This window comes from Bombus bifarius, unplaced genomic scaffold, assembly GCF_011952205.1.
Source record: "Bombus bifarius isolate JDL3187 unplaced genomic scaffold, Bbif_JDL3187 scf7180000008176, whole genome shotgun sequence".
In the NCBI taxonomy this organism is placed as follows: Eukaryota; Metazoa; Arthropoda; class Insecta; order Hymenoptera; family Apidae; genus Bombus; species Bombus bifarius.
In genome coordinates, this window is record NW_022884493.1 from 394812 (window position 1) to 421183 (window position 26372).

The 26372-nt window shown below is 54.8% G+C and overlaps 2 protein-coding genes across 9 annotated transcripts in view; both read right to left on the reverse strand.

Annotated features, from left to right (window-relative positions):
• Positions 1-416: 416 nt before the first annotated feature.
• Positions 417-11388, reverse strand: LOC117209409 (transcription factor GATA-6-like). Of its 7 annotated transcripts, XM_033451453.1 has the most exons (9): positions 11043-11385; positions 6524-6805; positions 6291-6454; positions 5489-6230; positions 4571-5119; positions 4076-4201; positions 2571-2706; positions 1648-1972; positions 417-1578 (listed from the first exon to the last, which is right to left on the reverse strand). In XM_033451453.1, exons 2-9 carry the CDS (start codon positions 6797-6799, stop codon positions 1485-1487), a joined length of 2412 nt encoding a protein of 803 aa, XP_033307344.1. In that variant the 5' UTR covers positions 6800-6805; positions 11043-11385; the 3' UTR covers positions 417-1484. The 7 variants fall into 7 exon arrangements, with proteins under 7 accessions (XP_033307344.1, XP_033307343.1, XP_033307349.1 ...); XM_033451452.1 differs by having other exon boundaries at positions 1648-1958; positions 2560-2706; positions 6291-6805; positions 11043-11388; XM_033451458.1 differs by lacking the exon at positions 1648-1972.
• Positions 11389-12474: 1086 nt separating this feature from the next.
• LOC117209408 (filaggrin-like) overlaps positions 12475-26372 on the reverse strand; it is a 32137-nt gene continuing 18239 nt past the window's right edge. Inside the window, exons 4-9 of one of the 2 annotated variants that reach the window (XM_033451451.1) lie at positions 21175-21317; positions 20763-21092; positions 15796-15884; positions 14450-14712; positions 13834-14090; positions 12475-13750 (exon numbers count right to left, since the gene is read on the reverse strand). In XM_033451451.1, coding sequence (XP_033307342.1) covers positions 13335-13750; positions 13834-14090; positions 14450-14712; positions 15796-15884; positions 20763-21092; positions 21175-21317 — 1498 coding nt within the window. In that variant the 3' untranslated portion in view covers positions 12475-13334. Of the gene's footprint in view, positions 13751-13833; positions 14091-14449; positions 14713-15795; positions 15885-16405; positions 16582-20762; positions 21093-21174; positions 21318-26372 lie in introns of both variants that reach the window. The other variant, XM_033451450.1, reaches the window with a different exon arrangement.

Genomic DNA, 26372 nt, shown 5'->3' on the forward strand with positions numbered 1-26372 from the left:
TTGCCTGCCTTCCATTTCGCCTTCCCGAGCGGCCAGCCGCTCGATCGCGCGCGCGCGCTCTTTCCTTTTGCTCTTGCTGGCGATGCCGATCCTCGCCGTTTCGTGGACCGCTCGTCCTCGTCTCGCATCCTTCTTTCGTGAGTTTCTTTCAAGGTTTTCACCAGTCGTTACCGCTTTGCGCCGCTCTAAACCATTTACTACCATTTCGGAACGCGTTTCCATCGAAATGCCCGCATCCGACCAAGATCGGATCGACTTTCTTTTATTCAAGCTTTTTACACAGACCTTTACAATTTACAAAACGAACGAAGGTGGTTTCGCAAGGCACGCGCGACCGTTGTCGTTACGCGGCCGTACGAGTCGTGGCGCGCTTCTCGACGTGCCAGCAAATAAATACGTTTCTCTTTTACTTTTTTCTACGTTTCGCGCTTCCATTATTCCTTCGCAATTTTCGGCTCGCGCGTCCACGCTTTGGTCAACGTCCGAACACGCGTATATTACCCTTTGTGGGAGAATTCGCCTCGCTGCACACCTACGTGTACTCGTTTCTCTCGCGAGTACACGGACGCGTCATATACTATACGTACCAAACACGTACGCGCGCTGGCACGCCGGTGTATCGCGTATATACATCGGGCGCGTACGTAGGTGTACGCGAACGAAAGCAGCTGCGATCGGTACGCCGTGTATTTACATTTACAAAGAAACGCGTCGGATCGAACGCGCCACGGACAAAATTTTCGCAGCGTTCGCGGACTCGGCCAACGCCAAGAACAAAGGCGTCCGAGGCGAAGGAGCCGACGAACAGGAGGGTCGAGAAACGAGAGAAAAACACGGCCATCCCAGGCGGTCTCGCGTTTCTCTTCTCCTCGCACAGAGGGCGAAATCGTCCGACGAAGTGGCGACGCATCCGTCGGTACGGTCGAGCACGATCGGTAAAGTCAAATTCGTCGGTAAAATCGCGCGCATCTCGAGCGTGTGTTCCAAGTTCGCAACCGAGTCGAGTCGAGTCGAGTCGAGTCGAATCGAGTCGAGTCGAACGCGCGACCGGCTCGATTTTGATAATTGTTTTACAAATAAAAATAAATAGAAAGAATTTGTAGAGAGATAGAGATAGAGAGAGAGAGAGAGAGAAATAGAGAGAGAGAGAGTGAGAGAAGGTGGGAGGGAGAGGCAGACGGCGAGACGATATCGTTTCTCGCCCGGAAACAGAAAAGAAATCCAAAATCGCAGGTACGCGACGAGTCGCGTAGCATTCCGCATTTCGTCGACGAGAACGTGACCGAGGACGAGAAAGCCGACGACGTTTCCGTGACACGCCCGAGAACCTTTGGTCGGTAAAGAAGTTGGTTGCTGCGTCCCGGACGTTCTCCAGTCACCGCGTTGGCAGAAGCGGCACTCGTGTCGCGCTAGTTGGCGCCTTCCACGCGATCTTCTCTACCGCGTTATTTTTCTTCTTCTCGTACATCTCGTTCTCGTCCTCGTTACGACCTTTCGGCGTGGATAGCCGTGGTGGAAGTTATAACCGAGAGGAGATCGCCACCGGTTTGGCTAACGATTGGCTCTAGCGGTGGCACGCTAAAAGATAAGAAAACGAGTGAAATGTTAGCGTCGCTGAAACTGAAAGAGGCGAGTCGTCGCACTTACGTAAGGGTAGTCTGTCGATTGAGAACTGCGGCGGTAGGTAAAGCGAGGGGCGAGTGCGCGTGGCTAGCGTGCCCCGATCGCCCCGTAGTCGGTGTACCTAGGGGTGGACGACGTTCGTCGGATCCTCCGTTCCCACCCGACGCGTTACCGCTTCCGTTCTCGTTCTCCGCCCGATCCCCGGTTTCTGTACCGGCACCACCGCCGTCTGTACCTGCCCCGGTCGCTGCCTCGCTCTCGGCCTCTTGCTTCGCCTCCGTATCGGCCACTATCCCACCCCCGTTACCACTACCACCGCTCCCATACACGTTCAACTGCAGCGAGTCCACTGGAACGTGAAAAGAGACCAACGATTCGAAACGTTACCTTCGCGTTCGCTCCTCTCCGCTCGGTTACGCTCGTCTCTATTCGCGCTGCTCCCTTCGCCCTCTCCTCCCTCCATTTAGAACGAGCGGCGAATTTTTTATCTCGATCGGTCATCCGACTTGTTTGTTCGCAACGCGGCGCGGTGTCGCTCCACGTCGGACTTTACTCCCGATCCGGGACTCGAATTTCGAGTCGTTCAAGGTCCGCCATGAGACTACGTACTACGCGATGCTACGTATTTTATCGTCATCGTACCTTTTCGATTCGCGCGTACCTATCGTTTTTCCTCCAAATCGTACTTCCATCGACGAGACGCTATTATTATTATTATTATTAAAGAGAGAGAGAGAGAGAGAGAGAAAAGAGAGACAGAGAGAGGGAGAGAGGGCGAGTTACAAGGAACGGACGAAATCCGAGAAACGACGATTCGTCCGATCCGTAGGTACACCAGCCGTATCGATCGACGATCGATACCCGTCTCGAGATAGACAAATAGACGCGTTGGGGGAAAAGCGAACGGAAAAGGAATTTAATGACAAACTTGCTCACCGAAGACTCACCGAGTAAGTTAGACTTAATCTCGGTCTTGTGCATGCCGCTCGGTCCCGCCAAGTTTCCGCTCATTCCCGAATGATTCTTCGGCTTCCTTTTCCTCGTCTGTATTCCCTCCTTCTTCATGCTCAGTGGCCTGTTCACCTGCGCAAAGACAAAAGAAAAAAAAAACAAGACTCAACAAGTTTTTCCGCGACACACGCGAACACGAAATTACTGGAATTCGTCGAAACGTGATAATAAACGGTCGGCCGTATCGGCGTTTACGATCTCGTTAAAATCACCGATAAGACGGTTGCGCGGTCGATCGGCTCGTGGGATCAAAGTCGATTAAGGACGCACCGCGACGCACCATCGGTGATGCATCGCGGATAACAGTCAAGGTTTCGGAGACGCGGAACGCCGAGCGAACGCAAGTTCTCGAGGCGAGACCACTCGAGGTGCGCTGAAACACGGCACTCGTGATTTCGTAACGACGTATCGCGTACACGTACGTAACACGCGTGTACGATCGATGCACCGATTTCACATCTTGGCGTTTTCGAGATGTTTTCGGAACAATTATCGGAGAACCGGGGGAAGACGAGTCGGCCGGCGAGTACGCCGAGATAAAGGCCACGCGAGGAGCGTCGAGTTGCGTAAGAAAAGTAATCAACGGGCAACCGGGATCACGAACGGTGACCGCGTTTCGTTCTCGATTCTTGGCCAAGATTTCGAGTTTCGACGGATCGACGACATAGCGCGCGTGTGCTCTCCTTAACCCCTCCCTCCCCCCCCAAGGTAATAACAACGAACTTTACTACCTGGCAGAGAATCCGGCGGCAAAGAACCACTCTTGGCAACAACTTTCCCAACGATATAGGTGATAAAATATTAGATCGATTATACGTGCGAAAAACAAAGAAAAAAAAAAAAAAAAAAGGAAGAGAAAGGAGCTCGATGGCACTCGAAAAATGCGATTTTCTTACGTATCGACCGTGGGTCGTAAAAGAAGCGGCAGATTCTATCGATGACGTCGCTACTGGCGAATCTGGATTTGCGAATAGGCGCGTGGAACAAGGGTGACATGTTGGAAATAATCGGAGCTAACTCGCGTCGTTAGATCGGTGTAACAGCCATGGTTTCCCGTCGACGGTTTTACGCTGGTCCAGCGACGACGCAGAATGTCGCGACGACGCGCGATCGCCGAACAATCGCGATCGTTGCGCGCCACCTGGTTAACGAAGAGCGTCGGGATCTTTTTGCGAGATTTTACAGCGGGATTCGGCTTGTTCGCCCGTTGCTTTCCTTCGTTTCAGCGCCACACTGACATAGACGCGCTTTCGCTTCGAAAGTAATTCGCGGCGATGGGTCGCGGCAGTTGTACAAACAAAGAGAGAGAATCGGCTCGAGTCGAGAGACGAAATTCGTCGGTCGACGAGGAATCGTCGTCGCGTTTCGCAATCGGTGGCTCGCGATGCACGGCGGAGGAGTGAAGGAGCATCGATCGACGAAATCCTTCGAAAACACTTACGTTGTGTAGCTTGTAGTAGAGGCCGCAAGCGTTGCACACCGGCTCGCCGTTGTTGTTCCGCCGCCACAAGGTCGTGTTGCTGGTCCTGCAATTGGCGCACTGAACCCCCGTCCTTCGTACACCGGCCTAGAACGAGAAAACAGGGGACGAGAAATGACGGAGCGGTGGAGTATTCGCGTGGACTCGAGAACGCGAAAATGGGAACGTTCGAGACGTAGAAACTAGAGTAAACAACAACCGGCGTGAGCCTCGGCGCGATTGTTTGCTCTCGGTAACAGATAACGTCGATTCTTTTTTTCGCGGACGACGCTTGCCAACGAACGAACAGGGAGGAGAAGGAGGAGGAGGAGGAGGGGTAGAGGGAGAAGAGGAAGAAGAAGAAGAAGAAGAAGAAGAAGAAGAAGAGGAAGAGGGAGAGGGAGAAGGAGACGACGAAGGGGAAGAGGCAAGATCGGGCGAAAGGGGCAATCGCGCGAATAGATGCGAGAAGTTTACCGTGGCGACGGTTTGTTTGGGTTTGCCGCATCTCATGGACGACCTGTTTATCCCGTTCATCTTGTAGATGCAACTATGACAGTAGAAACGGCCGGTTTCGTCTCTCTTCCAGCTGGACGTTGGATTGCCGCAACCGAAGCACTCCTTCGGATCCGCGGTCATGATGGTTCCGTCGAAACCGTCCTCGTTGGTCAACGGCAGATTCGGCCACGGGGACGGAGCCGTGGTGCTACCGGTCGACACGCTGTACGCTCCTCCCGAGTACAGCTGAATGTTGGCCGCGTCACCGACGGAGATCGCCGCCACGTTCTGATAGCTCGGCACGCAATCGAACGCGGGCGGAGACGGAGTTCCGGCGGCCGACCAGTACTCGCTGGCGGTGTTCGGCTTCGTGTAAGAGTACGATCCGGCCCCGGTCCCGTACAGCGTCACCTGAGATCCCGGCGAGCCTGGCTGCTCGTAGTGAAGAGGCGGCACGCCGCGCGACCCTCCCAGCGAGGACGCCAGCGTCGGGTCGCCCTTCATGTACGCGCTTCCAGGGGACTCGACCTAAATTACCAATCTCGTTTAACAGAAATATCAATCGTTCGCGCATACGTTAGATTCGGTGCGATTCGACCTTCTTCGCGTCTTTCCGCCGCTCTCCGTTCTTTTTTCTTTCTTCTTTTCCTTTTTTCCCTCTCAAAATTACGACTACGAACGACTCCACCGAGTAACCGAACGCGAGAACTCGTCGATCGTAACTATTGGGCTGGCAGCTAAGCGATCGCTTAGTTGCCAACCCAATACTATTCGTCGTTTCGTTGTTCTTATACGATTCCCGTAATAATATCGCAACGCTGGGCAAATAGACAAACGGACGAAGAAATCGGCGGTACGATAGACGACGGAGAAAAGTATCGAACGGAGCCTACTTACCCCGGGCACTCGCGACGACAGTTGAGACGGATACGCGAAGATCACTTGATCGCCGGGTTTCGTGTAGCTGTAGGTCGGTGCTTGTTGAAACGTCTCGCTGGCGGATATGTACTGCTGGTACTGGACGGCTTGCGACGGCGGAATCGGCACCGTCTCCAGCGTCGTGTACGTGCTCGACACCTTGATACCGTCGACCGGAACCGTGGCACCGACGGCCGCTGCCGCTGCTGCCACCACCGCGTTCGTCGCGGCCACGTTCGCCGCCTCGGTCTCGTACTTGATGCTCACCCCACCGGTGTTCACGTATCCCGTGACCATTTGATGCTGCTGGCCTGGCTGCTGGTGACCCACGGAAGCCGCGGTCGCGCGGATACCGCCGTCGCCGCCGATCGGCGGAGAGTAAGACGGTGGCGCGGGTGAATCGAGCTGCACCCCGACGTTCGTCTCGGCCATGCCGCCACCGCCCTCGTATTCCTCGTTGGTCGCGACCAGTACCGGCGACGAGCCCTGATGATACGACCTCGCGACCGCCGTCGATCCGTTTCCACCGCTCGACTGGCCGCCTGCCTCTCGCGGGCTGTACCTCTGATTGCCGCCGGCCGACTGAACCACGCGTCTCTCCTGCACCGCCTGGATCGCGATCGCGTGACTGTCCCTTCGCATCTGTTGCTGCTGTCCGTCCGCCGAGTATCCGGCGTACATGCGATCCGCGTCCGTTCTCTCCGGCTCCGGCGTCTCGTACCTTTCGAATCGTTGAAAATCGTTGAAAGATCGACAGACGCGACCACGCGTTTTCGCTTACCTGACCGTGTCCTTCACCGTCAGCACGGACGGATCCACCGTTTCCGACACCTGCACCCGCACCTCCTGTCCGTTGCTCGTCATGTAGACGAGCGACTGCTCGCGAGAACGAGCGTGCTGCTGCTGCTGCTGCTGCTGCTGCTGCTGCTGCTGTTGTTGTTGCTGCTGTTGCATCTCCGCCTCGGTATGAGCAATTTGCAGGATACTCAGCTTGCAGCCTTGGTCCTGTTGCTGTTGCTGTTGCTCGTCCTGATACGAGCGCGATCTGCATTGCTGAGCTTGATCGTCGACCGATCGACGATGATGCTGAGAGTCCGCTTCGGGTTCGGCCACGGTCTCGGTGATGTGTCCGGCCGTGGTGATGGTGCGCACGTGCCTTCTCGCGGTGATCACCGACCTGGAACTCTCGACGGATCGCTCGTCCGCCGTTGCCACACGCGGCGAATCCTCTTCCGCTCGACCGTCCTCCCATTCGCGTTTAACCTCCTGCTTCGACAACGTCTCCTTCATCGCGACCTGCGAACACCAACGCGACGAATCTTTCCAGCGAAACTACGCAACGAGAGCGAAGCGGAGGACTGTCGTTCGCCGTCGTCGTCGTCGTCGTCGTCGTCGTCGTCGTCGTCCTCGGACGAACGACCACTGTCGGCCGAAGCGCGGAGGTGGGGCACGACTCTCGAGACACGCGACTCGCTCGCGTTTCGTGAAGGCGAACTGAGAAATTCGGTCGGTCGGCGCGTCGTGCTCGCGTCGAGAACAACGCGAGAACAACGGGCTTCGACAGGAAGAAGAGCGGCAGGAGAAGAAAGGGACGGACGGCGCGCCTCGTCCGTCTCGAGAAAAAACCGACGAACGGCTGTTTGCCCTGACTCGCGTCACACTTCCCTTCGACGATGTCAAACTTTCGACTTCCGGACCGAGCACGCGACCGTACCTCTCTCTCTCTCTTTCTCTCTCTCTCTCTGCTCTCTGCTCTCTGCTGTCTGTCTCTGGGACGGCGGGCTCTGGCTCGCCGCCGGTGCTCCTTCCGTTTGCACGGGCTGCCGCGTTAACCAGCCGTTGACTCCACTACCTTCCGAGAGACAATCGAAATCGCGCGCGAACGCGAACGCGTCGACGTCGGATAAACGTTACGCGTGCACTGTGCGGCGCACCCCCGTGACGGTTGCGCTCGTTTCGCTAAAAACGATCGAGCGAATTCACCGAGCGACAACAGCGAACCGTCGCGCCGCCGCCGAGCAAAGTTTCTGCTTTTCTCTCTTTTCACGGAAAACTGGCGAAAGAGAGGAGAAAGACGAGCGCCGAGAATCTCTGGCTATCGAGTGGAAAAGAGGCAACGGAGGGGTCCGTTTGTTTGTTCGTCGATAACGAGCGGCCGCTCGCTAGCTCACGGGCGAGATAACGCCTTGTCACGAGGGGTTGGGGCGGAGGGAGCTGGTGCACGAGGGGATCGCGAGAGGTGTTCGTGAGTCCCCCGGCGCTCCTCGCCCTTCTCGTCGGCCATCGTTGTCAACGCCATTTTGTCGTCACGGAATCGGTACGTACTCAGGGTCTCGGTACTCGCTACCCGGTATTGGTAGGATGCTCACGGTGAATCATTCGCACCCGTTGCTTATCGCCGCTTCCTCCCTCTCCCTCTTCCTCTCTCTCTCTCTCTCTCTCTCTCTCTGTTTTTTTCTCTCCCGTCCTCCGTCCACCGACATTTCGTCTTTCCCCTTTCTGCCCCGCGTCTTTCGTTCAACCGGCCGAAAGTACCACCGTCATCGTCCGTGGCAAACGACGAACGAGCCGCGGTTGTCGCGTCGTCGACCCTACGGCACTGATTCATCTTCGCAAAGAAAGCAGCGTCATCGGCGAGGTAACGATTCGCCGGGCGAATGGATCGGCCAGTTTCTCGAGCAGGAAGCGTTGGCCGCACGACGCGGAGGAAAAAAATCTACGAGCGAGGCATACGTGACGGCGATCGACGTCTCGCGTTTCGCCATAGATACGGATTAATCGAACGATCAAGATAAAAATCGAAAAACGTTCTCGGGCCAGGCTCGATCGCGATAACGACGCTCGAAGAATCACTCGTCGCGCCTCTTCTATTCCGCCTTGCGCGTTTTTTTCTCGGGTGATCGGCGAAAGGTGGTCGATGGCGTCGGTCGAGGGACACCAGCCACCACCGGCTTAGCGAGAAATTTTCCATCCATCCATCCTCGCCGCGTATCTCCGGCGAAATCGAAAAATTCGTCGTTTATCGGAGAACGAAGGAAACGAGCGGATCGCTTCGCGTTATATCGTTGATAACGAACGATAAGAAACAACGAACGAGTCACGATGCTGTCCGTTTTCGACGGCGTTTCGATCGAGCGCGTTTCGTTCGAAAAGCGAAACGGCGAGGCGAAACGCGAAACGATCGAACGCGAGCTTCGTTGGGCGACGACGACGACGACGACGACGACGACGACGAAAGAAAAGGCCGAACGCAGGTTGCACGAACGGAGGGCGACGCGACGCGTAGAAGGACGCGGACGCGTGGATGTGGCCGCGCGGCGGCCACCGATGGGGATGTCGAGCCATCGGCAAGAGGCACGCCGTTGTCAAAATAAACGACACTATCGCGATTTATCTCGTTTCCCATGATAATAAGAGATAAAACTGCATCCTTACATTAGCTAGTATATCAGCTAAAATGATAATTTCAGTCGTCGGGTTCGCCAGGAAGGCGTAGGGCCGTGTCTCTAGTTCCGCGGTCGAGTTTCGCGAGGACGTCTCGAAGCTGACCGCCGATCGTCAGTCGTCGCCATTTCGAGTTAGCATCGGCGGTCCGAGTCGCGGTCGTTCGATCGTTACGCGCCGATACATGGACGCGCGGTGCGTGCGATCTCGATCCTGAAATCGTCGTATCCGACGAACGCGGAGAGACGAGTGAGAAACAGAGAGCGAACGAAAGAGGATGTGCACGGGGTGGCGAATCGCTGTGGCCGTTGAAACCGGGTAAGCTCCGGTCGACGGATGGTACGAGTCGATCGCGCGTCACGCGCACGCGATTCCGCTTGCGTTTTCTTTCGTTTTTTCGGCAGGACGACGGCTGCGAAAGACGACGCACAGGGTTGCGTCACGACTGGAATCGCGAACACGACGAGGCCATTTTCTTTATCAGTCGAGTAGGAAATTCTTATCGGCGTAAATCGGTGAAAATCCCAGGTGAGCCGGTGTGGGTGCGTACGTGCTCGCGCGAACGAAACGATATCGAAAAGGCGTACGCGATCGCGTAAGAAACGAAATTTTTTTTCGTTTCGTTGGAACGCGATGACGGTGTCCGAGTGGCAAGATCGGGCGGCGCACGCGCCGAGGGTTGACGCGTACCCGTCTCGATCGCGTTACGCAATCGCGTTTCCTCGAATCGAGCGTCGCGGTTCCCGTAACTTTCCATCTCGTCGTCGACTTCCCAATTCGATTCGAGCGACGCGTTTCTCGCTGCTCTGCTCTCTCTCTCTCTCTCTCTCTCTCTCTCTCTGCTCGTCCGACGAAACCGAGTTTGACGATGGATTTGGCGCGGTGTCTCGTCTCTTCGCGTCTCGAATCGTCGCGGAACGCTAGCAGCGTCTAAATCTTTTTACGACGCGATTCGCGCGACCGCGCGATAACGCCTGATCCATCGGAACGGGTCCGTGGCGCGCGATCCCGCGTTTTACAACGCCAATTACCGTAATAATTTACAACGAACGAGCCGTGTCTGTCGGTTTCCACGAACAAACAGCGCTCGTTCTCGCTCTCGCTCTCGCGCTCGCCTCCGTGCCCCGCTCGCGTCGCCGCGTTTCCGCGTAAACGGCAAAAGCAGCGCGAACGCGTCCCACGAATTTCGACAACGAACGGGTCGCGCGTTTCCGCGGACGATGCGCCGCGTTCCGTTCGCGACCACGCGACTCCCGAGACCAATAATTAACGCTCGAGCGACAAACAGAGCATTATCGTGGCTGTTGCCCGATATTATTCCATTATCTTACCACGGCTATGTGCTCAACGATTAATAAAATATCTGCGCACAGGGGTATCTCGTCTCGATATCGTATAGTTTCGCGGTAGACTTGGTCGAGACGGCTGGCACTCGTGACCGCCGGCGGCTTTCTCGCGTCTCGTTGGCCCCCGAATCGAGCAGAAGGATTCGACCTTTCGCAGTCTGCGTGGCCGCGCTACCCGACGAATCGGACGATCCGCCGAGCCACAAGTGTCGTCGATCCACTCGGAACGTAAAACACAAGTGTTTCGTTCCGATCGGGCTGGATCGTGCACGCGCTACCAAAACAGACCGCCAGTTACGTCTTTCCAAATATCGTTCTATCCGTCTTGGTGTCTCGAGTTGCCACGACTCGCCGCGTCTCACCACGCCGCGCCGCCACGCAATACCGTCCCATACTCGGCGTGTTACGGCGCCGCGTTTCGATCCGCGGTACGTTCGCCACGAAATTTCCAGTTCGCCCGATCGTCCAACGGTATACCGAGCCACGCGACCGACCGGTTTCCACGCGTTTTCTCTCGCGATTTTCCTTTTCCCTTCACTACGTGCTTCACGCGCGCTCCCTTCCGTCGCCGTTGTTAGCACGAGGTGACGCGCGACCGACGAACCAGCGTACGCGAGAAAACGGCCGAAAGAACGGAGAATAGCAGGCGAGAGAGAAAGAAAAGAAAAGAAAAGGAGGCGGCTGCGAGAACGAAACGGACGAACATCGAAGCGGGAAAATTAAAGGACGAAGACTGAACTTACCGTGATAGGAGAACGTGAGAGAAACGTTTCGCGTGAACGAGGTTCCGTGATACAGGTAGTCGGTTTCGGCGAACGATATCGAAGAAGCTCTGATTTGTGTCGCGTCGACGGTCGATGGTCGACTCGCGGGACAGACGCGGCTACGATTCGACAGCGAAGGTGGCGAAAGCGCGGCTTGACACAGGTGCGCTGCCAAGGTGTGCCTACGACGATTCGGGTCGGCTGCCGCCTGGTAGCGTCGTACCGAAGCTTCGATTCGAGCAAACGTGGGAGAGGGAAAGCACGCGCGACCGCCAACGTTAACGCGAACCGCGTTAAATATTGACCGAACACGATTAGACGAGTGCCTCGGCTCGTTCCCTCGCGCTTTCCCTCGACTCGTCGCATCGATCGCGTTTTAGCCTCCCTTTTCGCTCGCCGCCATCTTGGTCTCGCTGCACCGGATCCTCCCCTTTTCGCATTTCCATCTTTCTCCCTCCGCCCTTTCGCCTCCTTTGCAAATCCTTTCTCGGGCGAGAAACGGGCCACGCGGCAACGCGGACGACGAGGAAAGGCAGCTGGCTGGAGGGAGAAGAGAAGAACGATTTATCGCTCCTTTCGTCGCCGGCAACCGACTTCTTCTTCTCCGGTCGTACCGGATCGTCCGCGTCTCTTCCCGATCAACGAGATACGCGAACCGTCGCGTATACGAAAAGAAGCTAAAAAACGCACCGTGCGTTGAGAGAGACAGAGAGAGAGAGACAGAGAGAGACAGACAGAGAGAGACAGAGAGCACCCATACCTCGCGTTATCGTTAAAAACAGCGGGAGAAGAGGCCGAGAGCTCGAGTCGAGAACAGAGGGTGTCGTCATACTTGCAGAGCACACACGGGATTCCTGCGATAAGGGACTCGCTCAGGTGAGACACGGTCGTAAGATTGGTGCCGTGGGGCGCGACTCCGCGTAAATCCCAACGGCCTAACGTCGTCCAACTTATCCCCACGGGAGCAAACATCGCACGCCTCGATCCCCTTCGTCCACCTATCTCGATAATTCCCATTCATCGGCCATCTACCACGGGCTCCCGTCGTTCACCCGGAATACGCGAAATACCCGGAATACGGCAGCACCGTTTCCAGCACCGGTTACGCCAATGAGGCAGAGAGCCACGCCGCCGCCACCGCCGCCGCCGCCGTCTCTCGTTCGCTTTCGCTCTCTCGAACCCAACCTTTAGCCGAGATTAGTGGAGATATCGCGGTCGTTATCGCCGAAAATACACAGGGATGAAGTTTTTCCTGCACGTTCACCGACTTCTCTTCGCCAGCTGGTCGAGTAGTACTCGTTGCTGCGCGTGCTTCTTCTTCCTATGCTCCGCTTGCATCTGCCGCGAACGTTCTACATTTTCAGGAACCCAGGGCCGGTCTCAGCAGTCTCGTGCAATTTCATCCTTGCGATTTAAATATCCCTTTTTATTTAAAAATAACCTATTTGATACAGCACACTTTGAAAATATATCAACATGTTAAAACATAACGTGCGACATTTAGTCGCTGATCGTCGATATTCAGTCGTCGACATAATTACATTATCGTTATAAAATTACTATTTTCTGTATCGCATCGTGATATATATATATATATATACGTCGTAGTGCAATTGAACAAATCGAACGCCGCAAGGTGACGCGATGCTACAATTAGATCGCGATAGATAACGATTATTTTTAGTTTTCTAATGCTTTCGATTCGACGCGCGCACAGCTCGCGCTTCGAATCTACGCTCGTTACTTTCTAATAACGTGTATTTCCTATTTACACAGACAGGATCCAACGGTCATTCTCGCAACCCAATCTTTCCCAACAACGTATATTCGGCAAAATTCTTACTTCATTCTACGTACGCGTAACGCCGCGAGTTCGCGCCTTACGAAACGTACTCGTATTTTCCATTCCTTTCGCCGATCTTAGGGGGTGTTATAACGGGTGTACGAAGGGTACAAGTACGTCTTTTCGACGAATCCAACGATTCGTTTACGCGTCTTTCGCGTCTATTCCATCGGTCGTTGTTCGAACAGCGAGCACGCACCGACGAGAGAACAGCCGGAACGAAAAGAAACGACGAAGGACATTTCTTTTTCGTTTTCGTTTCCTCTCGTTCGTCTCTTCTCGTCTCGCGAACCTCGACGAACGTTCGTCTCTCGTGCCCGATCGTCGAACGAAAACGTTCCTCCTTCGAAATCACGATACGTCCTCGTCGGCCCCCTACGGCTACGTTGGAGATTCATCAGCGTCGAACGTCGACGGATGAACGGACTTTACGACGATATCGAGACGACGGTAGGTCTGTCCAGGTGACCGTTGTCCAGGATAATTTTAGTGGCCGCCGTGTTGGGCGACGAATTGCCAAGCGTTACGATATGCGGGGAAGCGAGTTGATGATGATCGGGAGAATGACTCGCGGATAACATGACCGGCGATCGATTCGCGCAAGGAGGCGACGGGCACTCGACTTTCGGCGAGTGCGTCTCGAGTAGTTGCTGATGTTGATGCTGATGTTGATGCTGCTGTTGCTGCTGCTGCGGCTGTTGTTGCTGCGAGGCGATCATATCGTAATACATCTCCGACTGGTAGGAGACGATTCGGCTGGTTGACTGCGGACTGCCGTACAGATTGCTGCCGTAGCTCACCTGAGGCACTGCCGTATGGTTCATCCTCAATTCTCCGTACGTACCTGCGCAAACGTTGCAACGTGATGAACGAAATCTGCGAATAGCGCGGCGGCGTGGTACAACGACGCCAACGAGATACACTTACCTGGCTCCAATTTGACGTTGTTGTTGTTGTTGTTATTGTTGTTGTTGTTGTTGTTGCTGCTGTTGCTGCTGCTGGCGGTGGTGATGCTGGTGTTTCCGTTGTGACGAGCAGAGGTACCGTGGCTCGCGGAAACGCACTCTATCGTGGTAGACGTTCCCGAGCGCGTGGACTCGACTCGCGGTGCCATCATGCGAAGTCCTCGTCCGACTGGCATGGGCACGATATCACCGGGCCCAGGGACGAAACCGCGCGTATCTCTGTTAACAAAAATACACTCAAGCGTCAAAAGAAAGACGGAGATGGAGGTGGAGGATCGTCGGGAGCGTCGATCCGAGCTACGAAACGTACCCTGGTAGCCACCGGGGGGAGGAGGGAGAGATTGGTGCCATTCGAGTTCGCTAGCGCGACTCTCTGGAGCCGAATCTACGCTGCTCTTTCGTGGTCCAAGGTGAAACAGCGTCGATTCGGCTTTAGCCTCGTATTTGATAGGCGTATTTAATAGCAGAATCTTCGACCAGGAATAGTCGTAACGTTCGGATCGAGTTCAACGATAACGAATCGTTCGACGGTCGTCGATAAACGTGCGGTATAAAAATCCGTATATTCTATAACGTACCCCTCGAGAACCACCTCACCGTTGCCTGTACAGGACGCTACGGTGCCGGCGATCGCCGTCGCATCGGTCGATTTCATCTTCGGTTTCCTCTTCCTGGTTTGAATGCTGTCCTTTTTCATAGCGTGAGGCCTGTTCACGCCGTGCAATTTGAAATAGAGCCCGCATGCGTTGCAAACGGGCTCACCTAACGTGTTCCTGCGCCATAACGACGTCATCGTCGTTTGGCAATTGCTGCACGACGTGCCCACTCGTCTCGAAGCGGACTGCGGACACACGAAATCTCGTTAAAACGCGACTTGGACACGAAGAGAGAAAAACTTGAAAGAGAAGGGGCGAGAGACGAGGAACGCGGGACAGGGAGGTTGCGACGAGATATCGCCAAGAGCCTCTTCTCTTTCGTCCAAGTAGAAGAACGAGCGAGCGAGCGGACAGACACTTATAAAAGAAGAAGCGAGACGGAGAAGGAGGGGAAAGCAAGGTGTGGATCGGGTTGAAAGAGATCTTACATCTACCGCCGTTTAACTTATGATCGATCAAGCCCGAACGCTGACTCGTGCGCGGCGATCGCCAACCGTTCGACGCGATCGGTATCGCGCGCGAGACAGCGTAATCGGCTATACCCTCTGCGAACGAAATCAAGCGAGCCTGCCGCTACGACCACCCTCGATCGAGCGAGAACCGAGCGACGACGAGAGTCGACGAAGCGATTTCTTGGCAGTTTGTGGTCGCGTCGACGAACGACGCGCTGCGTGCACGCGTCTAGGTAAATCGGCGCACGTCGTCCGATCAGGCTACGCAGGATTTCGAAACGGAGCGCGATTCTACCATGGGTATAGTGGCACCTCGAAGCTACGACAAACGTTCGACCGGTAGTTGTTGCTACTTGCGAGCTACGCTGCAAAACAGAAGTCGTTTGTTCTACTCTCCGAGTCTTCGAGGGAAGTGCGTCAAGACGGAAGTAAAGCGAGCAATGGGAAGAGAAGTAACGGACGATGAGAATGATCAAAACAAGGTTATCGATGAAGCATGATCGACGTATGCGCGAACTAGATGATCGAAACGGGATCGAAATAAAACAGTAGAGACAAATAATAGCCAGCGACCGTGCGAGCGATAGAAACAGAAAGGAAGATGGAGAGAGAGAGAGAGAGAGAGAAAGAGAGAGAAAGAGAGGGCGGGAAAGAGAGACACAGAGCGACACAGAGAAAGAAACAGAGAGAGAGAGAGAGAGAAAGGAAGAATATACGCCGGATGTCACGTATGCACGGCGAGATGAACGAGATGAGCGAGCGAGTGAGTGAGCGAGTGAGTGAGTGAGTGAGTGTGTGTTGGGGGATGACACCTACCAAACGCCGGTTCGTCGATTTCTCCTCGACGGCGCGACGGGCGCCACTATACCCATAGAAGCCTTTGTAGAAATCGCCCTGGTCCGCCACTGAAACAGAGACAGGATGCCAAACGTTAGGGGTGCTTCTAGTCGTACGCGTGCGCGCCTAAAGCAAGCGGCGCCTCCAATCCTTTCGTTCTTTTCTCAGACGTGGAAAGTCGAAAAGAGCACGATGTCGAGCATCGGTCCTCCCGATGCGCTACCATCGCGTAGCGCGCGTCTGTTCGCGCGTCTGTTCGCGCGTACCGTTCTTGAATCGCGGATACCGCCCGATCCCCAACTTGCTACCACGCGAATGGCAAAACCATGCATCGTAGGCCCATTTCGGACTCGGGCGAATTTCCACACAGGCTCCTCTGTTTTCTACGTGTACGCGGCACCGCTCTCCCGGCTACCAACTTTCTCCTCCCCTTTCCGATTGCGAACGGAGAAAATGGTCGCGCGAGAGCGGCAAACGGCAAACAATGCGATGCCAAGCGCGCGTTCGCGCTCTCGACGAGAAACTCGCCGATCCAGCGTTCCCGCGACCGCTTAGCCGGCCGTCGTATCTCCTTCCATTTCTTCCTTACCAATCGCCGTGGCTGCTTCACCAAGGGTCGATTCATTCCGTTCATCTTGTGGTAGAGACCGCACGCGTTGCACAGGTAGTGGCCCGTACCGTCTCGTCGCCAAAGCGGAGTGGAAATTGCGCCGCAATTTACGCACTCGCGTCCCTCCGTAAAGTATTCCGCCTCGATGTTGTGCACTGTGCGATTTGTACAGTTTCAATATCGAATCTTCGTTCGTCGTGCCGCGCCTAAGCAAGCGGCCATCGATGTTTTCCGTATTCGGTCGGTTTTTCCCTCCGTGAAATTTACCCATCGGAGACCGGCGATTTCGAAATCGCGTGATTTCACCTCGAAACGGTTGAACGTTGGAGAAGCAGGAGAGAAGAAAAGGACGCGACAGGGATACGCAAAAGCACGCTGCTTTGCACGCGCCAACGATCCGACGCGTCCGACGACGAACGCCTGGCCGGAGAAAGTACTTTGAACGCGAAACGCCCGCAGCCACGTGGTTTCCAAGGTATTTCGTGGAAAATACCCGCGGCGATCGTCGATACGGAAAAATTTCGTTTTTCTAATTTTCCATAGCTCGCAGGCAATCGTGCGACTTTTATCAGAGACGCGCGCGCGCAACCGCAACTTTCACCAGCGACGATTCTACCAAGCGACTCTCGCCGAGATTCGTCGAAATTCGCCAAAGTTCGTTAAAATTACGCGGAAATTCGCGAATTCGTGCCCCGTCGATCGAACGGAAAACAGACGCGAAACGAGAAACAAAGGCGAAACGCGCGCCGGGGAAGGATACAGGAAACGTAGGAACGCGCGACAAAGGATGTCGAGGGATATGGCGTTATCAGAATTTCCGCTGTTTCTCGATAACAATAACCAGCGGTCGTTGCGAGTACGCGCGACGTGTACCGCTACGTCCAGCTATTTAAATACGTCACGACGACGAACGGTATATCGTTGGCACGCGTTTCCACCATCGTTGCTGCTATTACCGAAGAAAAAAGAAAAAAAGAAAAAAAGGACGAGATACGAGATCGACGAAGCGACGAACGTCGACGAGAGACGTAGCCACGACGAGATTCGGTCTCGCGTTACTCTCCGAGACGGCGACATCGAAACGAGAAGAGGACGAAAAGGTCGGCGTACCGGTAGTCGCGTATCCGGCAGAAACGGGACTGGGAAGCAATCGGATATCGTATATTAGTAAGCAAAATGTAGCTGACGTCAGCTGCCATCATCTTACGATCTCTAGCCGCTCTCAACGACGCGATACCGAGACGCGAAGAAACGGAGAAGCCGGACAGGCGGAGGAAACGCGCAAAGACGCGGAAAGCGTCTTCCTTTCGACGCGTTTTTAACTCGCTTACGAGAATTACGATGTACGCTTCTCGCGGATTCTGTTTGAACGAAGGGTACGAGAGCGGTCGGTAACGTTATCCCTTTGCAGGGCCGACGTCGTTGCGACAGAGAGACAGCGATGAAGCGGATCATCGTCGGTGTGTGCCCGCACGGAAATGCTAGATATTCTTCGTCGTAACCGAATATTCGACGATGACCGAGACGCCATACACGCGCGCACGCACGCACGCACGCACACGCGCACACACGCACACACAGGGAAGATGACGAAGCGACGGGGAATGAGAATGGCAGAGTCTAATTACTTGACGAAGCAGTGCCGTAAGGGCAATCGCGAGCCCTCCTCCTTTTATCGAGAGGGTGAGAGGGAGCGGAAAGCTAAGGTACGCGTCGAACGAACAACGCTACGATGCGCGAGATACGTAAAAGCGGGATGGTACGAGGAGAATCGATGCGAAAAAAAGGGGGCAAGCGAACGCGTACGATTCGGGATAGAAGAGACGACGCGGAGAGACGGGAGAAAGCCGAAAACGGGACGGTGAAAAAACGAAACGCACGAGCTCGCGAGATCGTTGCGATAAAGAGAGAAGCGATTCGAGCGTACTCGAACGGAAAAGGCCACGTGCGTGCAGTTCAGGTTGGTGGAGGGCGCGAGCAATGAGAGACGAAACAGGACAGGACACGTCGAAGCGTCGACTCGACGAGGTCTGGCGAGCAGAGTCAAAGTTAAACCGAGAGCAGGCGCGTGGTCGATCGTAGAGATTCGCCCCGTCGTCGTTCTTCGTTCGCGCGGACGAGCCTCGAGACTCGACTCGTCGCAGACGCGCGTTCCAAAACCACTCGAGATCCGCGGTATGTTAAAAGCCCCATATTCCCGGTTCCCCTCGGCTTTCGGCTAAAGTAACGAGCTCGGCTCGCAACCGCACACGCATCGGCTCGCTTTCCAAAAGAACCACGCGCGCACGCCACTTAAAAAGCTTTCGACTCGACTTTCTTCTCCGTAGACGGAGCCTCTGGCTGGCGTTCCGAGATGCGAGCCGCGTGCGTCCCACCGCGCACGCACGTCGCCATCCACCGTCGCTCGTAGTCGTCGACACGGTTGTGGTCGTTGGATCCACGGACGAACCTTCGATCGAAACTCGAAACGAACGCGAGCCGACGCGACGGACGCAACGACGAAAGGCGGCGCAGCTGCGAGAAACAGCCGCTAGAGTTTTTTCTCTCGTTGGCCTACGAGAATCGAAGCATCTACGACGTCGATCGGAATAAAAAAAAACAATCCGCGCGACCTTTTGAACCGGTCGAGCCGTCCTTCGTCGAGATTGCGCCGTGTGATGCACTCGACGCGGACGTTATCGCGGCGACCGTCGTTATTACAATAACGCGGCGTAAAAATAACGATCGTCGAAAGCACGGATTTACACCGATCTCGAATCGCAAACAAAACACTTTATCGCGCGAACGCAAACGAACCGAAACGATCGACGACTTTGCGTCGTTCGGTGGTCGCGCTCTCGCTTAACCGTGCACGCGTGTTCGCTGTCACCGCGAAATAGCCGCGCGACCATAGAAAATCGTTTCTCTCTTCGACAGAGATGGTTGCGGCGTTCTTCGGCAACGAACGCGCGTTCCATGTTCTATCCGTGCAGAGAGTTCGACTCCGACTAAAACGCGATCGCGATTCGCCGTCGAACTTATCTAAATTTTGCGGTCCCGGAACAAGATTAGATACATAAAACTCTATTATCGTTGCTTCTGTATCGCGCATAGACAAAACTAGATTGGAAGTGCGCCTGTTGTCTAGGTCATGGTCGCTGTATATCAACGCCTCTTTCGATACCGAGCACGACGATCGTAGCGCGCGTACCACGCGGATCGCGACCAACGTCCCACGCGGCGAACGCGCCCGGTCGTTGCATCGCGAAATCGTCGCGTTCGTCGATCTTCTCCGTTCGCGAAGACGCGACCGAGAAACGCACGGTCGTCGTTTTCAGAGACGAAACGAGCACCGTGTCATCGGTCACGCCTCGGCGACCCGTGCAACCGATAAAAGTCTCGTCTCGAGCAGATAACCACGAAAATTCGTATCCATCGGCCGTACCTATCCCTTCGTTGCGCGAGCGTACGCTCGCGCGAACGCCAAGTACGTTTCCACTCGTCGTATTTTGCGCGCAAGATAACGCGAGATGGGCGCGAGGAGAGGCGAGAAGGGAGGCGAAACTTCGCTTTAATCGACGTATAAACCAAATACTTGGACTACGGAACGATGAAAGAGGGCGGAGGGGGCAGAGAGAGGAAAGAATGGAAGAAAACAAGAGAGGAAAGGAGGAAACGGAGGAGAAGTCGGGAAACGAGAGAAACTGTAACGCGATATTCTTTTTTTTCAGGCGCAGGGGACTTGATTTCGGCCCACCGACGTCGCCGAAAAAATTTGTCACGACTCGCGTGCTCGCGCTCTGCCCTCTCGCTCGATCTCTCGTCCCTTTGCCTCTGGACGTTCGTTCGACGAATTAGTAAGCAGCGAGGGGAACGAACGGGTCCGATCGAATCCTTTTCTCGTAATTTACGAGAGCCTGCAACACGATGCAGCTGGTGCGTGTCGCTGTTCCTTCGCGCTCCTCCCTGATCGTCGTCATCCACGACGATTTATCGTTTTTTTTTTTTCGAAACTCGTCCACGGGCAGCCGTAACGCGACACTTTTCGTCTTTCGAGCGACACGGACGGCCAGCGAGTCGACGATACGCGTAAACGTAAATACCGTTTGACGTCGAGCCGTTTGTTCGCGCGGAATCGTTCGAGCAGCGTGTTCGCGAACGAGCGCTTGGCAAGTGACGACGCGTGAGGAATCGAAGGAACGAAGGGAAAGGAACGAGGGAGAAAAGAGGAGAGGGGAAAGGGGGCGAAAGAAAGAAAAACGGGGTGAGACGAAAGCGCGATTCCAAAGGGAGGAGAAAACACCCGACGAAGAGTAGAGAGAAAAGAAAACGCAAGAGACGGAGGAAGCGTACTTACTTGTACTAAGGCTAGCAGTGGTTGTCAGCTGATGTTGCGCCGGAGTCGACGGAGAGTTGACGACGGGTTGTCGCCTGGAAGGAGCGGCATATTGAGTGGCCAGGGTGTCGTTCGAAGGCGAACCGTAGCTCCAGGTCGAAGGTTCCACGGTGGCTCCTACTCCGCTGGTGTTTTGCTGCGTGGAATAAGAGGGGCTGTATCCTCGAAAACTCGGCCGACCGCAGAACGGTTGCGAAAAGGCAGGCAGGGCCTGATGAGTCACCGTACCCGAGGATTTGCCGCTGCTGCCGTAATCCTCCGAAATTGCGGAAAGGCCTGTCGTCCCTAAGCCTGTCGTTCGAAATATCGGTCGTCGATCAATCTTCGTCCTCGCTCGCTCTTCGTTCGTCGTCGAATACCACGATAAACTTACCTTGAGCGTTCCATAACTGCTGCGGCGTGGCTGTCAATTCCGTGGGGTTGCCGGTCATGTAAGGAAGTCCGTAAGCACCAGCGGTTCCTGTCGCGCTAGCCGCGGCCATACCGGTCACACTGCTCATCGAACGATACAACGGACTGAAACAACACGATGATACACGCTCGATCGTACAGGCTGCATGTTTAGCGAGGAGAGCAGCAGCCCGGCCGAGGATGATGCACACGCCCCTGCCCTTGGGAATTCGTGCGATCCGATTTGATTTACGATCGGGTCGAGGCAAAGAGGAAATTCGAAAGAGGAAAGGGGGGGTGGGGACGAACGAAAGGCATACACGACGGAAAGCAAAAAAAGGAAACCTCGGCGACACGGGCCCGCTAATGTTTCGCGGGAGACCGGAAACCGAAGAACCGTTCTCCGATCCATCGGGCCGTAAATGCGGGCGCGTGCCGAGGCAGGACGTTTTTCGATGTTCTTTTCCGACTAAACACTACCCGGAACACAACTACTCCATTACCATTACCATTACGGTGGCTATTAACGCTACCGTTACCATTAGCGTAACGACCCCCCTACGTCTACCTGAGTTTTGACGACCGTACGACGGAAAACCATAGGATGCGAGACACGAGGCGCCTTCCAAAGGATTTCCAAAATGCCAGGCCGCTTACGGACGATCGTCCTTGTCGTTGTCGTCGTTGTCGTCGTTGTCTTCTTCGTCGTCGTAGTCGTCGTAGTCGTCGTAGTCGTCGTCGTTACTTTCCCTGCGAGAACGATAAACGCAGTTCGGCTGCTGGCGAAACAGACCTGGCGAAAGAGTTCCGGTTCGCGCAGCCGTTGCGCAACGCGAATGGCACGTGTCTCGCGATGCTCGAACCGTCACGATTTCCAACAATAACGTCCAATTCAACGTCACACACGTACGTCTCTCTGTCCGAGCTCGATCTTCGCGCTCGATCGCCTTCTTTATCGCGTATCTTTATCGCGGATCGGGGCAACGCGTCGAACGCTGGCGGACACGTCGTCGATCGAACGACACAAAGCAAACCGAGAAACGCGCGACCTTCGCGTTTTCTCACGACTCGTCCGACACGTACCGCTCGATCGGTACGTGCTCATCGGACGATTCGCGTATTCTCCCGGAACGATTTCCAACAAAACTGGCTCGAGCAACGGTATTCGCGGTAATGGAAACATCGATAACCGAACAACCTCGTCCTTCGAAACGATATATCGTTGCCGTTTGCGAATGCAAAAACGAAAATCATCCGACGACGAGTCGCGAGGCGAGCGCGAACAAACACGAGAAAGGTCGAGCTGCGTTCGATGAAAATACGCAGAGAGAGAGGGAGAGGGAGAGAGAGAGAGAGAGAGAGAGAGAGAGAACACGGACGATTCGATACGCGTCGTCGTCTCTCGTCACGGTTGCTCGCGTCTCGAACGTTTCACCTGGAATCGCGCTTCCACTTCCCTGTCTCGGTCGTCGTCCACGGCACTTTTCTCTCATTAACCAGGTGTCTGCCAGCTTCCTCGTGCCGTTTCGAGTCGACGGACGTGGACAAGGGTAAACGAGAAAGGAAAGGATACGTGCCCGTGGCACGTGTTACGCGCTCGTAACTTCCACGACACGACTGGGTGCAACACCGACGTCCACTCGGCCGTATCGACGTCCGTGTCCGAGGTTCCGAGTACCTTCGTTTCGCGAGTCACTCGGGCGACGACGTCTCCTTCCAGAGTCATCCGTTGCAACTTGAATTCGCGTCGATCCTCTGTCGCGAGGCGGATCGATCGAATTTATCTGCGCGATATATTTACATACGACGTTACACGCATCGATAGACGGATCGGTCGATTCGGAACGCGGGTTCGAAGAAAATTCTATTTAGTTGACCAACGGTGACCCGACACGCAACCTAATCGGAAATCGAAACCGCGAGGCGACGCGTACCAACGCACGTCCCCGGAACCTTCAATAACCGGGCGATCGGATTTCTTCCAAGTACCATCTCGAGAGACTCTCTCTCCCCGCGCTCTTTCCTCCAATTGCCGCGATTCTCCGGCCGCACCAAGTTCCAACGGATCGCCATAGATCCGCTCTTTCTCTCCGAGCGCACCGTCAAAGCGAGAGAAAAGCGAAAGGAAAGGAGATATTTCGGTCGGGTCGCGAAGAATGCAGATATCGCGAAACTCAATCTAGAAGGTCGGTAGCGACAGGGTTATAGCCCCTGTTACCGGATCGCTATCTGAATCCACCGAGCCGATAAGCCCTGCCGCTTCTCACGATAGCGCGCCACGTCTCGTGGTGGGAAGAGATCCGAGGTCCGCTAAACTCCGCCGATGGGAGCTTCTTCGTGGCGTGGACCGTACTACACGGTGTACCATGATACCGCGATATATCGCCAACGCGATGATCTTCGAGACGAATCGGCTGCGTTAGTAACGACTAGCGTGCCAGTCTGGAAAAAAGGTTTGGACGTTCGAGTCGCGAATGAAAATCCCGTTTTCCCTGCGTAGTCGCAGCGTGCCGCGCGCTCGGCCCGCGACGACCACCTTCCACCCAAAGTCGAGACTCGCGCCGTTTATTTACGAGCAATATTTTCGCAACCGTTATCGGTTCCCCGTTTACTTTGTTTTCGTTTCGCGTTCGCTACGAAGCACCGATAAAAACGAAACGTCGCTCGAACGATACAACTGCGAAGGAGGGAAGGGGTTACTACATCGCAGTGCGGTAAAACGAGAAGCAACGTGAAACGTGGCAGGACTATTTTTGCCAGGAAAACGAGCCACGCGGGTGAAAGTTTGGGACGAAGACGAAGAGGACGAGCACGAGAACCCGAGCGAACACGGAAAACGAGAATCGCCGCGAGACGACGAACATCGCCGATAGCCTGGAAAGCGACATATGCCACGATTCCGACGTCGAACGTCTTTGTCCCTCGATCTTGCCTGGTCGGCGCCGCGATCTCTCGAAAGGAAACGAACAGCGAGACCAACGAGAGAACCAAGCAAGAGGTAACGTTTATCGAAAACACTCACTGCATAACGTCGTTCGCGTGGTCGTGCGAAAGGACCTGGAGACCCTTTGCTAGTTCGCGACTCGTTCGGTCTTCTTCCGCCCTTCTTGATCTTCGTGTTCTCGTTTCTCGCTATACTCCGGCAACTAAACTCGGACGCGAGAACCGAACGCGATCTCGTTCGACGATTCTTTCGCCGAACAGAAGACGGACAACGCGTACTTACGGGAAACGTACGACGCGAATGGCGTTCCAGATCCTCGAACGTGGTCAGGATTTCCCCTTCCGTGAATCTCTCCCTTCCTTCGTTTCTTTTCTACGTTCGTTCGCCTCCCCTCTCGCGATACCTCGCTCCCGCCCTCGATTAACGCTCTCTCGCGCGTTCTTTTCAATTCCCCACCACCGTTTCGCGCTTCGCGATCTACCACCGATCCTGCGACCGCCGACCGCCGACCGCCGACCGCCGACCGCTTCTCCTGATCTCTTATACCTGATCTTGTTTCTTCCTAGTCTTCCCCTACGAGTCAGCTTACGTCGGAGAAGCGACATGCCGACGAAAACCTACGATACGGATAACGAAGCTGCCTATATAATACTACGCGTAGTAAGTAACCGCACGTGTAGGTACTTGCACGAAACGATCGTGCCATTGATAACTATCGTCAGCGACGCGATAATTCTGCCAACGAACCGCGTCTCGCGTTGCGCGAAGAAAAGCTTGAGAAAAAAAAAAAAAGAAAGAGCCGCGAGTAGCCGTCTCGAGTTACTTTCATTCACGAGGATCGATCGCGTTCGTACCGCTCGAGTAAAAAAACATTAGGCGTTGCTTCGCGTCGCTCTTTCGTCGCATCCGTCGCCGTTTCGATCTGCCAGTTTTTCTCGTCTATTCCGTTCACCACGAGAGTTTGAACGACCAAGAACTACTACCACTTACGAACGACGTATATCGCGCGTCGTACGTCTGCCCCACCCTCTCGATCCTCGGACGCAAGAACGCGTTCTTTCTCGAGTCTGTCGCCATCGTCGTGTCACACGATACCAAAAGGTTTCTCGGAACGCGATGGGTACGACTCTGTCGGACTGTAAACCCTGCGCGATGATTCACGATGACGAACTTTGCGTCAAAGATCAACGATTACTGGCTGCTTACATATTACGTACGCGTCTTTTTTTCGTTCCCGACTATACCTATGCCGCAACACGTCCAACGAATTACGTACGAACGAATAACGGACGAGTAACGAACGAGTAACGGACGAGTAACTAACGAGTAACGACCGAGTAACTGGCAGGTAACGACCGAGTAACGACCGAGTAACTGACGAGTAACTAGCGAGTAATTAGCGAGTAACGACCGAGTAACTGGCAGGTAACGAATGAGTAACGACCGAGTAACTGATGAGTAACGAATGACTAACGACCAAGTAAATAACGAGTAACGACCGTGTAAATGATGAGTAACGAACGAGTAGCGTGGTTTCTTGGGCGGCCCGCAGAGAGAATCGAAAAGAGGAGAGAAAAACAACGGGGTTACGAGATCGTGGACAGTAAGCGAAGAGGAGATTTTACGTCATCTCGGCTCTTACAATTAGAGCGATATAATCACGGCAACGAGATATATCCCGCAAAAAGAGAAACGAAAAGCGCGGATTGTCCTCTGCACCCGAACTTTTCATATCTAAATTCGAAGGTCGTGGCCTCTGTGCACGCGCACAGAGCATGAGGAAATCGACAAACACGAAAATGGCCAAGGAGCTGGAGCGCGCGTTACGCATGCGTGTACTCTGTGAAACCGAGCCCACGAGATTTCGAGTTGGCCGTTTTACGAATCGGAGAGCATCGACGAATCGGAAAATGCAACGCGCGTAATCGACGCGGCTGCCGATAACGTTTCGTTCTGCCGACGCGCGAGACACGGACAACGCGCGCGATCGAAGAATCGTTTCTATCGGAGTCAATAAACTCTTATCGCGACAGCGTGAAGAGACCGAGCTCCGGTTCTGGTACAAATCCTATGCCGTACTCGATTCGCGAGACTCGCGTCGAGGCGTGCGAATTTCTCGCCTATCCTCGGACGAAAGAGGAACGTACGGTCGCGCCGCGCACGTTGCAAAATTCAAGCGGACGTAAAACGATCGATGGAAAAAAAAACGTTCGGAGGACGAGCGGTGACGGCAACGG